This window comes from Amphiura filiformis, chromosome 20 (assembly GCF_039555335.1).
Source record: "Amphiura filiformis chromosome 20, Afil_fr2py, whole genome shotgun sequence".
NCBI classification, from domain to species: domain Eukaryota; kingdom Metazoa; phylum Echinodermata; class Ophiuroidea; order Amphilepidida; family Amphiuridae; genus Amphiura; species Amphiura filiformis.
This window is the reverse complement of record NC_092647.1, coordinates 37,768,041-37,783,829: the sequence shown is the minus strand read 5'-3', so window position 1 is coordinate 37,783,829 and position 15,789 is coordinate 37,768,041. Positions and strand designations below refer to the sequence as shown.

At 37.0% G+C, this 15,789-nt stretch overlaps 1 protein-coding gene across 1 annotated transcript in view; it reads right to left on the bottom strand.

Moving 5' to 3' along the window:
• The window catches only part of LOC140142298 (uncharacterized), a 50,922-nt gene that overhangs the window by 30,311 nt on the left and 4,822 nt on the right, over nucleotides 1-15,789 (bottom strand). Inside the window, exons 5-13 of the mRNA XM_072164267.1 lie at nucleotides 10,977-11,234; nucleotides 10,002-10,112; nucleotides 8,989-9,079; nucleotides 7,281-7,487; nucleotides 6,561-6,604; nucleotides 6,244-6,321; nucleotides 5,645-5,774; nucleotides 2,545-2,663; nucleotides 1,396-1,497 (exon numbers count right to left, since the gene is read on the bottom strand). Coding sequence (XP_072020368.1) covers nucleotides 1,396-1,497; nucleotides 2,545-2,663; nucleotides 5,645-5,774; nucleotides 6,244-6,321; nucleotides 6,561-6,604; nucleotides 7,281-7,487; nucleotides 8,989-9,079; nucleotides 10,002-10,112; nucleotides 10,977-11,234 — 1,140 coding nt within the window. The remainder of the gene's footprint in view (nucleotides 1-1,395; nucleotides 1,498-2,544; nucleotides 2,664-5,644; nucleotides 5,775-6,243; nucleotides 6,322-6,560; nucleotides 6,605-7,280; nucleotides 7,488-8,988; nucleotides 9,080-10,001; nucleotides 10,113-10,976; nucleotides 11,235-15,789) is intronic.

Sequence of the window (15,789 nt, the reverse complement as noted above, 5' to 3'; positions counted from 1 at the left end):
AACTGTCCTACAATGCATTGCAAACTTCCAATGCCGATTTGGCTTATTCTTTGAGTCCTATGACAGCCGATTATATCTCTCTTTATACAAAAGAAGCATATAGGTATACATATTGCTACGGCACCAAGTACCGCGTAGTTCATCCAGAGAACAGCTGCAGAGTTATCACAGAAATAGAAGCTAATAGACATTAATGCAGTAGCATTAACACAGGAAATAAGTCGTTATTAGCCATGTTGGTACGTACTACCCACAGTATGACTTAACATATCTACGGAGGCATCTAAGTGCCATCCATTTCATGAGATGGCGAGATAACATATCTTGACAAGTAAAGATTTAGACTGTCAAGTAAACCCCCAAACAGCCGTCTCACGCGTCCGTATCCGAACATGATAATACATAAATTAACATGTTCAAATAAAATTGGAGAAAATTTTTCATATTTTTCTTCTGCCGCAGTGTCCTGTGACAACCGATTATATCTTTCTTTATACACAAGAAGCATAGGTATACAGATTGCTACTGCACCAAGTACCGCGTAGTTCATCCACAGAACACCTGCAGAGTTATCAAAAGAATAGACATTAATTAATACATGATAAGCATTAACTCAGGAAACAGATCAGTATCGATTATGTTGATCATATAATTTAGATACTTTAACCATGTGGAATAATCATACGTTTAAATATTCTCTAAAACATATTGACATAAAATGACAGACATAATTGTACCCGGCGTAATTAAATAAATACATAAATTTAAAAAAAGAAAGAAAAAAAAACAGGGAAAATAATAGCCAAAATAGTGAAAGAATAGTTTAAATTGCTTTATTGCCGCAGTTGTTTTTTCAGGCCACCGGCCACTCAACAATTGCAACACCACTCAACCCCAGCCGCTTAATTTCTTTTTGCAATCATAATGGGCCGCAATACCCCTAACCCTTAGGGTTAAGGTTAGAGCTAGGGTTTATGGTTAAGGTTAGGGTTTGGGTTAGCGTATTGCGGCCCATTATGGTTGTAAAACCAGCTACACGCCCGGCCATTCACATCATTGAAAAACTTCAATACATGATAAACGTGAACAAAAGTATAAAACATAAAGACATAGGTAGTGGGTACGAACCATAAACATTTAATTTATTTTGTTGAGATGTTGGTCATGTTGTTCGGGGGGATATTGAACATTTGAGAAAATCCAATAGAACAGATCAACTAGTTTCATTAACAGTGTTAATCTTTTGTTACGGAATCACTGCGTTGATTTAGACCAACTGGTTACAAATTTTCATTTTATATTATAACAACCTTACCTATTGATGGGCTCAACATAATAAGTAGAAATATAATCCATAGATGTTATTCAACCAGGTCATGATCATTGCAGTAATACCTTCTGCGACAGGATAGGTGCCTTCTACGGTTATCTCAAAATAAAGCGGAATAGTAGTTCTGATGATGACCGCTAATGTTATTAAAGACACGTACACGCTGGCTGGAATGGAAAAAATAATATTGATGGAAAGTGAACTCTGTTAAAGGTTATTCATCCAAGTCATGATCATTGCAGTAGAGCAGAATACTGCTACAGAATGAGTGTCATTCGGTTACTTCATAGCATGGTGGAACAGTGTAGGATGACTATAAGGGACACTTGGCCATTAAAGACGAAGCTTATCATAACTTTTGCTATAGAATGAGTGTCATTCGGTTACTTCATAGAATGGTGGTGCAGTGTATGACTACAAGGGACACTTAGCCAGTGAGCATGGTAAGACGAAGCATATCATAGCTTTTGCTACAGAATGAGTGTCATTCGGTTACTTCATAGCATGGAGGAACAGTGTATGATGACTATAAGGGACACTTGGCCATTAAAGACGAAGCATAGCATAACTTTTGCTATAGAATGAGTGTCATTCGGTTACTTCATAGCATGGTGGAACAGTGTATGATGACTATAAGGGACACTTGGCCATTAAAGACGAAGCTTATCATAACTTTTGCTATAGAATGGTCATTCGGTTACTTCATAGCATGGTGGAACAGTGTATGACTACAAGGGACACTTAGCCAGTGAGCATGCTAAGACGAAGCATATCATAGCTTTTGCTACAGAATGAGTGTCATTCGGTTACTTCATAGCATGGAGGAACAGTGTATGATGACTATAAGGGACACTTGGCCATTAAAGACGAAGCATATCATAACTTTTGCTATAGAATGAGTGTCATCCGGTTACTTCATAGCATGGCGGAACAGTGTATGATGATTATAAAAATGCTATAAGGGGCAGTCATGACGACTGTTAGTAACATAATTATTATTAGGTTTTACTGCAGGATGAACATGATGAATGTCTTTCAGTCACTTCATAGTATGGTGGAACAGTGTATGATGATTGGGCACTTATAACTGCTAACACAGTAAGGCCAATTTAAGCTTTTGAGAACAAATTCAACGTCATAATGTATAACCCGTACATTATTGTTTTACTTAAGTCTATAATATTTAATGAATCTGTCACCATGGTAACACTTACCTAAATTTAATGCGATTACTTCCTCACATATCAGTGTTATCCAAACAATACAAACAGTTCCACAAAAAGCTAGCAAGATAAGTACAAGCTTCATTTTACCACCTAACAGATCAACAAATCTGTAATATAAATGCAAACGAAAATGTCGTCTCGCATTAGTTAGTCGCATGGTTTGAGATAGTTTGTAATACTCTGCAACCCAGTATTCATAACAGAATAGTGCCTCCGTGACCCCACATGATCAGAATTAGCTTTAAAAGTTAAAAAACTTGTTTCAGGAATGTGGTGAACGAGTAAGTTTCATGTTTTCAAACCAGTGTCGTAGCCAGGTTTTTGGATCAGGAGGGCTAACCCCTGTGAATATACTAACAAAAACATGATATTTCACTGACGAGTATTCTTGCCAAGCATGTCAGGTTGTTGACCACCTCCCCCCTCCTCTTTAATATTCAATAGCTTTTATAAATGTCATGAATATTAGGATTTTGCAAATTTGCAATATTAAACGGGTGGATTAACCCTGGAATTATGGAAAATTCAGGGCCTCATAACTTCTAAATTGTTGGTTTATAAAAGTATACAAATTTAGAATGGAAATGACTTGATGAATCCATAAGTGAGGTCAAATTTGGGCAAAAATGCTCAGTTTTGACGGAAATGAAAAAAAAAATAAAAACATCGCAGATTTTGGCCAAATCATGAATATGGACTGTTGGTGCACACAGCTCCGGGACTGTCCGACGACTGTGATGTGCTGACGGACCATGATGATAAGTGGAGGAGCTACAAACCCCTAGCCCACACTGGCTACGCCACTGTTTCAAACAACATTACACAGACAGCTGGTATAATTTCGTTAAAAAATATAGTTGAAATATTTTTCTCCGTTAAACTTGGGATTTACCTTGCCAAAATCAGACTGCCGATTACTCCGCCAACATTAGAATAAAATCCTATCCATCCCACGATTCCCTGGAATATTATCAACAAATGTACAAAACATGAGATAGTGTCTTTTACACAATAGTCAATGATGATGGAACTGCATTCAGATAGCAGTGCCAGGCATGGCTTGTCTACATTTACGAGACTGGTTTCTCAGTACAAAATCAAAACTATGAAGTTGAAGTAATGTGTTTAAGAAAGTCATCTATACTGCGCCAATAAAGTATCCTTACACTTGGAAAAATATTCACAATTTCCAAACTTAACAATATTGGGGTGAATTTGTTTTCTTAACAGAAGCACTATCTAATTATGCACATTATGACACCACATTGAAACCAATGTGACTTCAAGAAGCAAAGTTACAAGCATTTGATTAGACGAAGGTCCAGTTTTAAAAGTGACAAACTGGCCTATTCAAAACTCCACAGACTAGACATCTGGTTTGAGAGTGGTGAATGGCTAATTTATGCGTTTGGCTTTAATTTAAAGCAAAAGGAACAAAAGAAAACTGAAACAAAAGAACTGACAAATAAAATGAAAGTTATGAAAAGTACAGAGAAGTAAAAACTGAAATAAAAACTGCTTTAAATAACGCTTCATTGAAGAAACTGTGTTGTTTCTTTGTTGCGCTTGTTGGAATCTTTTTGCGCTTTGTATAGGCCAGTTTGTCAATTTTAAAACTGGACCTTCGCCTATTCAATTGCTTGTAACTTTACTTCTTGAGGTCACATTGGATTCAATGTGGTGTCATAATGTGCAGGATTAGATAGTGCATCTATTAAAAAATTAATTTCCCCAAGATTGTTCAGTTTTGAAATTGTGATTATTTTTTCCAAGTGTAAGGATACTTTATTGGCGCAGTATACGTATTGTATAGGTTACGCTCACTTGCAAATTTAAAATTCCTACAACTTGGACTAAACCTTCATTCACATTCATTTCCAACTTCTCAAAGGTCTCACGCTAAATTCCCAATCGGTATCTTATGAGTCAAATAGGTTACCGCGAAAATATTATTTGCTGTTAACTATAGAAATCCCTACAAAATAAAATGCAGAAAACAATGAATTACAAAAATGATTTAAACTCCTTTCAAGTAATACCTGGCCCACACCGACTGTATTGTAAAATATGGTGTCTAGCTGTGTTCCCCACATCGTAAACTCCCGTACTAATGCTGTAACATAAAGCAGGAAGCCAGAACTGGGAACTCCTGTATGAAAAGGTACATAAAACTCATACTTATCATCGCTTTACCACCAATATTCATACTCCGACGTAGGAAGTAGAAATTTAAAAAACTGGACGGCAGATTTATTTTACAGTATGCTTCGACTATATTTACAAATACGTATTTATAAATACGCACGTGACCACCTCCGCGCTGCCATAACAGCGTGTAGACAGTAAGTCTAGAAGTAGACATAGCGGGTGGTCTTCTTGTATATTTGAATGCAAATGCGATAAACAACACGAGACTAATGTCAGCGTCTGTACCGATTGGAGAGTCAACAAGGAGTGACATATTTATCATAGCACGGACAATACCTCGCCCCACGGCGTTCAATTGACGCACGGATAATACGCCGTTCACTCGATTAACGGGTACCATGGCTTAAGGCACAATGATCCATATTCAATTATGCATTATTTATAAATACGTATTTATAAATATAGTCGAAGCATACTGTTTTAAGGTAAAAGACAACAATCAAGAACAAATTGTCGAAGATGATCATGAGCTCAAAATAAATTTGCCTTAACCATAATGCTGTATTTAAAAAATTCTTGCCAGTGTGTTGTGTTGTGTCAATAAGGAAACGCCACAATAGACGGTAGAGGAATTCAAAGAAACACCACAATGAACAGCAGAGAAACATTAGAAAGACCACACGTTTGCTGATACCATAGTAGATTTCTGCAGTATTTCGTCATGTTACTGCATAGCGACGAAACATTATGCACATTTGTTATGCAATATTCCTGAGAGTTCCTCATTGTGCTAAATCGATAACTCCTTTCTTGTTACACATTGTATTAGCAAATAGAGAGCGTGATGGTTTGTTTATGCGTTACACGATTTGTGACAAAATCTCTTGTCGTCTCTGACTCTGCAGTGTCGAATATCAGGAAATCATTAAATAATACTCACGTGAATAAAATTTTGGCTCCTTCTACAAAGTCCTCTCTTTTTGTTTCGGCTGATGCACTAGGTGGTGTTGGAGGTTTGGCAGGGAAATAAACCCATGTCATGATGAACAAAATTGCCATAAATCCCGCTTCTGAAAATAGAAGAGTTTTTGTTTCAGGAGAAATGTGTCACAATTTGGTATGTGCATGGATATGAGACATATCCCTGGTATATGAGTCCATGTGGAGATATTTTGTCAACAATTATGTTGCGAGACAATGTGAGTATAACCAATGAAATCCAGGCTCCCATACAGCATTAATGAGCAAAATATACATCGGACATGAAAAGCTTTTAAACAAAATGACTTCTGGAACATTGTGCAACCGATTGCATGTCCTTTGTGAATGCGAGCACAATGGATCAATAACGAAGGACATACTACTGGCTTGTGCAGATGCGCGGCAAACAAAGAACATCAAGTCAGCAGATAGGATGTCTCGAAACTACCAACTTGCGACTTTACACTCATTTCGTAGTTACAGGTCACATAGGATAAAAGCCACTTCATGAGACATACCTATAAATGACCTGTTAATAATGGGTTAATGTAGACTTACCTATATACAAAAGTAGGTTTATTTCTTGTAGATGCTCATGTTTAACACTTGGTATAATTGTTGTACTTGGTTTACTTCCTTTAAAAGAAAGAAATGATTAGATCAATGAGGTTAAGATTAGTGGTATTGGTCTATGAATGGGGCCACAATGTCGTATGTCTTAAAATTCATAACTTGGGTTTTTGGTTGATTGCTATACTATTTTGTTGTTGTTAATGTTATTGTTGTTTTACCATATAGTACAATGATCTAAATGAAATATTGATTTACGTTATGTTATGCAAGTGTCTACAAAACGCAAATGAATACTGCCTTACCTTCATATGAGTCATATATACTTTCGTTTACAATTGGCACTATGCTATATATGAAGAAAATAATAGAAGAAAAGAGAAGTGAATTCTAAATAGTATTGCACCTTTTATCGTTATATATTCTGATGGATTGTGCAACGACTTAGGCAACATTGTCGTAATTCTAAAGCAAAGAAGCTCATCAAAGCAGATACCATAGGCAGTAATGGGGTGATCACTAGTCCTACGGTTAACTAGTCCCAACATAAGGTTCGTTAGTCCGAAAAAAGGCTCACTAGTCCAAAGAATAAATCGCTAAGGAGATGTCCGAAACTTAGGGTTAGACTTATGATTAGGGTGAGGCTGCGGGTTATGATTAGGGCGAACTGTCGGACATAAGGGATGTAGACCAATAGTCTTCCACTATATACAATGGCGGATCCAGGCAGGGGAACACCAAGCCCAGGGTACCAGTTCCTCCTCCCCTTTTTGTCTTACAAATGCCGTAAAAAGACGAAAAGGGACTGCGCCGGTGCCTGCTTTAGCCTCTGCTTTAGACACCCGTACACTTTTGTTTAAAGAAATGATGACAATATTAGTCACGGTAAAAACGGTCCACGAAACTGACTTCAATGGTTGCTGTACATATGATACAAGATCCCTTTTGTCATTTGTATGTTTTACTAGATGGAGTGTATTGTACTGGGAGCTACTGGGTCAAAAACGAAAAACAATTACACTTACGCTGTGCTATTTACAGTGTGAATATCGGAAACAATTAACGGACCAATCAAAAATGAGCCACCAACCCCCATGTAAGTCATTGCTGTCAGAAATGCTGTGGAAGTGGTGCGTTGATGAGGTGGAAACCACACAGCAGAGACGAGTGGAGGACCAGCCTGAAGAAGAGGACCAGCCAATCCGATGAATATTTGCCCTATATGCACCACCCTGGTGGAGAAAGCAGTTGTATGAGTTATGTACTTAATAATATAATAAAGCGCAGTGATTTATAGTGCGCTATACGCACAGGCACAACGCCTATACGTTGATCCACAAGCCTCGGCATACTTTACAGGTTGTCGCTGACCACTTGACGACGGTTTCAAATCCAGATTAAAGATATTAACAGAGATTTTCTAGTTTATGTCTGTCTCTTCCAAACGCTATAATTCAAGACCGAATTAAAAAAACTAGTTTGCGTCTGACGTCAGGGCAAAGGCGCTACGTGATTAGTTGCTGACCTGCGGATGTCATACACAAACTAGTCTTTTTAATTCGGTCTTCAATTATAAAATGTTGAACTTTATCTCAGCCTTGCATAATGTTATTTTGCACACCGTGTTTGCGGGCGTGTTTGCCTGGTTAAAATGTCACTAAATTGTAGACATTTAGTGCTGATTACGGTCGAGAATGTTGACACATTAAGTGGTTCGTATCAGAAAAGATCCCGCAATTGTTTTAGATGAAGTGCGAATGCAATCTATACGCTATTTCTCACAACTCCTCTAGCTTGCCAAAATACCGACAATGGAAAACAAATCGATGGAATCCGTTCGGCAAGCAATACATCTAGCTGTATAGACGAATCCAATTTCACGCATTCCTGCTCCTCAATGGCAGCCATTAGCCGCGACGGGTACCCAACTATGCCACCTAAAATGTGGGATGATGCGGCCTTGAAGGGTATTATAAACTGCATTCTATCACCCGTGTTACACGTAGACAAAAGAATGATGACAGTTTACAACACAAAAGAATCTAACATCGAATTTTAAGCGGGTTTAATCCACCCAATTGGGTACTCACAACACCTGTTTGGTGCATGCGGGTGGCCGACCAAATCCTGACCATGACTTGGCTCGTTGGATCCGTCTATAGCAGAAGTCCCGTTATCGTGTTGTGACGATAATTCATTTGCATAATTGAATATTAATCACTGTGCCTTAATCCATGATACCCGTATTATCCGTGCGTCAATTGAACGCCGTGGAGCGATGTATTGCCTGTGCTTTGATAAATACGTCACTCCTTGTTGACTCTTCAAATAGTACGGACGTAACCAGGCTAGTCTCCTGATGTTTAGTTTAGGTTGGTCCACATCCCGGTCCACATGATGGTGAATATATTTTTAGCATGTCGTGCACGTGGATTATATTCAATTGTACTAATTATGCTGCAATGTGACTCTGGTAAGACTTATTAAGATATACATTTATTAGTTTGATCCGTTTGTCTGATGATGTTAATTCACAATAAATTTCTTAAACACAATTCTGTTCCATGGTGGTTTATTTCGTGTTAGCCATTCACTTTCCCGTTCATTGTCCCTCTTCCTTCAGGACTCTAAAACCGGTATCTCGCTCTACCTTTCCTTTGACTAATTCACTAGTTTAGCGTCATAATAATCGTGAAGGTGTAATCATGCCCTAAACATAAATACATAACATACCATTTTAGATATTCCACGGGAACTGGTATACAACGTACTGCTATTCCAATCATTTGAAGTGTAGACGTAATCAACATTGACATCTTCAACCCTGAAAAATATTATGTACAAATGGCACAGTGGCGTAGCCAGGGAGGAACCGGGGAAATCCCCCCAGAATATTTTATGGGGACAGCAAAGAGTAAAGTGGCATTAAAATGACTAAAATTGGGACGACAACTTGACAAATGCGGACGGAACATTTCGCTTTGCCCCTCCACATGGGAACGCTTCTGAAATGGCAAAACATTGAAGTTTGAGTGAAGTTTGCATGTTTATGTTCCCTGAAATGTATCCTTACGAGTTACAAGGACACTGGAAAACAATGCAATATTATCATAATTCGTCGGTCACATCACATACTGACCTATTCGACGCATTACGCTTTTTGAGAAAATCGCGATTGAAAATTCTGTTGTTTGATTTGGCTTCATTTCTCAATTTCTCAATAGAATTTCCTTGACAGGGTATTTATATAAAAAAAAGATACTTGTTTAATACGGGGGTAAACATATAGCTCTGTATGTGAAACGATTTTATTTACTCTGTCGCTATATTATGCTACATTCTCGCAATATTTTTCTTTATTATGTATAGATTTTTATGTGATGCGTGTATTGGTTATGAGCGTAAATAAAGCTCGACGTTGTCATTAAACAGCAAGGAATGTTTGGCACACAGAGAGGCAGAGGAGATACGGGGAAGGGGATCGGAAAATTGGCACTCATTCAAAATTTGTACGCTCACCCTGTGGGTACCTTTAATTTTGGATAACTTTCGTTTCTGACGATGTGACTAGTGTTATGGTGTAAATTAACGGTCCCATGTTGACTTGATTTGTATCACGATACATGGTGCATTTATTGAATGTTTCGTTTCGATTGACTCTAGAAATATATTTAAAGAATGTTACTCCATTGGTCCAATCTTACTTTCGTAGTTTCCATAAAAAATAAACATATATATATACTTACCTTTGACATCCATTATCCATGAGAAAAATGGCGCAGATATTACGTAAGCGATAGGACCCCAGTTGGTTAAAAGAGCAATATCTGCATTAGTCCATCCAAGCACTGCTTTTGCTTTAAAAGAAAATTTACAATTTTGAATTGGTATATGCAGATTAAGAATCATTACAATGAGTTCAAAATGATCAACAGTACTGACGACCCAACTGACGATCTTCTCAATGATAGTTAAAGCCATAGTGTTTGATTTCTGGCCAATTTTAATTTGGTTATTCTTTGCCAAACATTATTATAATATTAGTAACAACTGTCAAGGAGGTTTTCTGATTATTTTAAACTGAAATGACGAGGTAAAATGACAGGAAACCACCGTTAGCCGCTTAACTGTAGAGCTCAATGGGGCATTGGCGAATAGAACAATGGATCCCCGGTTTTATTATAAAAACTCTAAAATTTTATTCTAATTTCAAGCTTTGTCCTCCACATGGCATTTTAGAACACCATTGGGCATTACAATCATGCAAAAAGTAGAAATTCGATAAAAATTTTCTACGTTACGCCGTCGCTGTGGAGCAAGTCACACTTTATGGGTTTGAAGTTACAAGTCAAAAACGCGACGTCTGTTGCGGCGGGAAAACGTCGGACAAATTACACTGACGTTAAAATCGGTAATTAAGTCAGTGCATTGTACAATTTTATGGTCATGATCTGTCATGTGTTAGTACCACGGCTCACAGTGGTACATCAGTGTTAATAATTATGATTTTGAACCAGATTTGCTGGCCGAAAACGTCGGGTCAACAAATGAGTGTGGTCAAGTATAAGTGTACTCGAGTGCGCTTGTCACAACGTCAGGTAGAGGCTTAATGAACTAACCTGGCCTTCGTAATCGACATCCATCATCATACTAGAGATCTGTACTATTTAATAAAGGCTATAATTTTCCATCGAACGCCAGATAGAGTGGAGTATACTTACTGGTGTCAGCTATTGGTCCCCACGTATTCCACGTGATATACTGCATAAATGCTACCAGTGAAAATAAAATCAATATATACCATCTGCTCCAGTAAGTTCGATAAACTTCCTCTCCTTTCTCACTATTAACGCTTCCATTTGGTACATGTTCTGGCAAGGAACCGTTTGATTCTCGTCTATTATATGCATCTCTGTTGTTTTTTGATGCTAATGTCGATTGGTATCCATCATTCACAGAATTGATATTCGGTGAAAGATCTGGTGAGAGAAGAGGCTCATTCTCCACCCGTTTTGAAAGATCCGTCATTTTGGTATTACGCTAGAATTGACGTCACAGCCCAGCAAACACAAAAACGTTTTAAAAACGTTTTAAAAAAGTTATATTTTGGCTTTTGGTTTAGGTAAAAACGTTTTAATAACATTAAAATGTCGGGTTATATAAAGGTCATGATAACGTTTTAAAACGTTTTGTATGAAAACACACTACAACAATATTTTTAAATGTATTCTAAAAATGTTATTGTAAACTATTTTTGCAAACATTTTTTCCAAATATTGTGTCAATACTTAAATAACATTATGTTAAAATATTTGAACCCAGCAAACACAGAAATGTTCTTAAAATGTTTTTTTCAAAACCTTTTAATAACATTTAAATGTCGGGTTATATAAAGGTCATGAAAACGTTTTTAAAACGTTATTGAAAATATTTTGGGCAAACATTTTTCGCAAAATATTTTTCAACTAAAATAACATTCTGTTTGGAATGTTTTGTATGAAGTTTTCAAGAATGTTTTTGGAATGTTATTAAAACGTTTTTATACCCTTTATATAACCCGACATTTAAACGTTTTCTGTAAAACATTTTTGTTTGGTGAGCAGTAGATTATCAACAAATGTTTTTTAAGGTTATGAAAACGTTTTATACTCTTAATATACCCTTTATATAACCCGACATTTAAACGTTTTCTGACAACCTTTTATAACCTTTTGCGAATGATGTCGAAAACGTTTTGTGTTTGCTGGGAGTGAGAGAAAATAGTGCTACATCCGGCCCATCAATTGCACACATTGAAACTACAAACCTGGTTTAAAACATAAAAATCAAAAGTTAAAACATTAGAAAAACAAACGAAATATTCCAGACTCGTTTTTCAATTAGTTAATGAGAGCTATTGAGTTTTAGCGGGCCTGGTAGAGATTTTTTAAAGACTTCACAGAAAGTAAAGCAGTCGATACAAATACGTCTAGATATCTTCGCGCTGAATTCAAATTATTTCTAGCGGCTGCGCTATAGTCCAGGCCCTAGCTAGAACCCGGCCTACACCGGATAGGGCAGAGATTTTGACACTTGATTTGGGTTATTGGACCTTTGAGGTTAACGAATCACAGAGGTGCTTTTGCGAAAGCGGCTGCGAATTCGAGAAATCCAAGATGGCCGCCGGCGGCCATGTTGAAAATTTTAAATTTTAGTTTTCACTCAATATTCATGTGTAATACATCATTCTATAGGTTTTTGCATACAAGGAATCAATTTCTGACATTATTTTTATGATTGAAGGTCAGTATAACATGTTTACATTCAAAATGGCCGCCGAATGGTTGCCAAAAGATGGGGTTTTCATTAAAATGCATTTAGAATTCAATATTTTAACTTATTTGATGTTAAAAATAACGATGGGATGCTGATATTATGGTGACAACAAAGCATAAGTCGTCTATGTCATTTCTATCATCTCCTGGATATGTTTAAAAATCAAAATGGCTGCCAAAATGGCCGCCAAAATACCGTAAACGTTCGCCTAATGGCGCTATGGAGTTCATGGAAATGAGAGAGCGCCATCCCTGTAAAAGCCGACTATTATCACTGATCATTAAGGGTACGTGTAGTTAAAGGGTGAAACCTATTGACACATACAATTATGAACAAGATCGAACAAACTTGTTCATGATAATGCGGTAATCATTCACCTGATACGTTGTGGCCCAGTGAGCAGAGCATTAGACTATAGTGCGAGGATAAAGAGAACTTGTGGAGAAGATTGATGGTTCGAATCTCATGCAGTAATTTCTGACAGATTATGATGTCTGTCAATGTTTTTTTTCTGATTTTAGGAAATTTTATTCTCTATTTTCTTGATTTTATCTTTAACATTATTTATATAATTTTATTATTTTATCTTGTATGTGTCTTTTTTCATTATTCTTTGTTTTTATCGTTTCATTTTAGAGTAACTCAATCCATTCAATCAAATGTTGTAATGAACCTATTTGATTGTATAGGCATTTGTTATGTGTGTGAGACGAACTGTTGCGTGCGACAAGTCTTTCAATTCGCGCGAGTGTCCTTGCCTATGCATCAGTGGTCATAAGAGGTAGGCCTATACGCTGGCGAAGTTACGTAATAATCGGATTAACTACCATAGCAATAGGTGAAAACAATTTTTGAATATACCGCGCTGCACTGATACTTCCACGCGGTACCTCTGCATTGAACCGTATCATGGTAATCACTCGCACCTGTAAGATTAGTATTTTTTTTTTTTTTTGTATTGTATTCAATCTATGATTGCAGACATCCACAGGTGATTAGTTCAACCTGCTTGTAGTGCAGCGCGATATGATCAAAATTGTTTTCACCTATTGCTATGGTAATTAATCCGATTTATTACGTAACTTCGCCAGCGTATATCATTTTATTAGAAAGGGGGGGTCCCAAATATACGGGGGTCATAAAGTCTTGGAAAGAATAATAGGAGGGGGTCATAAAATGTTTTATGACCAAAATGTAGGAGTCACACGATGACCACAGAAAGTGCTATTTTATTCAAAAAGACTGATTTCAATTCAATTTTTGGGTTTGGGATCATAAAAGTTTTGTTGCCGAAATAGGGGGCGCAATTTTATTGACGCAGATTTTTTGTACATTTGGGACCCCCCGTCCGAAAAAAATGATAGCCCCCAAGAGGATTCAAAAGATAACCTCTGCCCCAATAATCCCTAGCTATATTTGATTGAAACTGTTCCACGGAGGATGCATCATAATAGGCTCAGTCTTTTGACAACATTTGATTGAATGGACTGCACTGCGCCATGATTACGGGGAAGAAATCGGTTCAAATCCTTTGTTTGGAGACAATCGATAAACGCAAGGCCTCTATAATTCCACAACACAATGAGAACATGTTATAAGGCGCTTTGGAAGGCACACAATACCCCAATGGCTTTCCATATTATGTGCACTCAACAACTATTCAGTATCGAAGCCCGGTATCGAAGTTACGTAATGTTACTATGTCAACGGGATAACGCGCTTAAGTAATGAACCACGATCGAAACAATCAGTACACAAAAAAGGCATACCGAAATAGCGGGATCGTAATGATCGCCATACAAAACAGTGCTTGGTTACGCAACTACTTCGTGGTCTGATAGTTATATGATCAATGGTCTGATCTACTTGGGTTCGATCCTTTTAAGAAAAGAAAAATAGCTGATCATTTATAATGCATAAATGAATAAAGTAATGTAGTTACACAATTTGAAACATTGAGGCCGTTCTATTTTTCAAAGGTCATTTAACTGTTAAATGTAGTGGAATATATCACGCATTGATAGGTAGCAGGTGGAGCAAATTTTGTCAGCGGTTTTTGTTGCCGTTTGTTCGCAGTGCCTATTTATCTAAAAAAAATAAGAAAATTGAAATTAAATTAAAAAAAATTCACAATATTCGTTCGTAAAATGGGGACAAAATCCAAAAACATTTCTTGACCCTTCTTCACATAAAAGTGGGGCAGAAATCAAGATTCGAACAAGTACCATTCACCATTCATGGCGGACCCTCTACCGACTGAGCTAACGGGTCAGACAATAGAAGGGTGTAATTTTGAACTGAAGAATATTAAAAAATATGAAGAAATTACAATGTTATAAAAGATTTACCAAAATGAGTTAGGTATAACGTATGAATCGATTTACAAATTAAGTCCAATGGCACTTTGAGAAAGAATACCTGAAGAAACCCCAAAACATTTGCTGCTCTAGCAACTAACCTAGTGACCTAAAGTATTGGGTCATGTCACGATATTTTTTTCTGAGGCATTATGTCCAGGTTGCTCAATTTAACATACACGTATCCTTAATGTTGTTGAGCTTTTACAAGGATGGCGCTCTCACATTTCTAAGAATCCAAAAGCGCCATTAGGCGAACGTTTACGGTAGTCTTTTTTCATTAAAATGTGTTACAGGAGTATTATAAAGTACCAGATTTACAATGAAATGGTGCCAAACATTGTGTTCTTTTGTATTCAAAGTATCCCTCTGGTAAAGGGGTAACAATATGACATCGGCATCAATTAATATTATCTCATATGGGCATGTAAACATTCAAAATGGCCGCCAAAATGGCTGCAAAACATGATTTTTTCATTAAAATGGTATTTAAAACAGCATTTTAATAGATGTTGTGTTAAATATTTCCATGGAACGCTGATATAATGTTAAAGGGATATTTCTATCCCAATTTCTTCCTGCTCATGTGTTTTACATTCATAAAAGAATCTTAAATCCTAAATTTCATGCAAATCGGACATTCCGTTGGCGAATTATGGACTATAACATACCGTATATTTCAATGGTCCATAGGATTGTGTGTTATACTTTCGTTGGCGACAGAATAAAATTCAAAATCGAACATGTTGGCCGGTTTCTCTGGAAAGGGAATATATTTGCAAGATTCCTCTTGCACATGATCATTATGCACCTAGTATATAAGGGGTCCCGTTGGTATGAGCATGCCGGCAGAATCATTTTA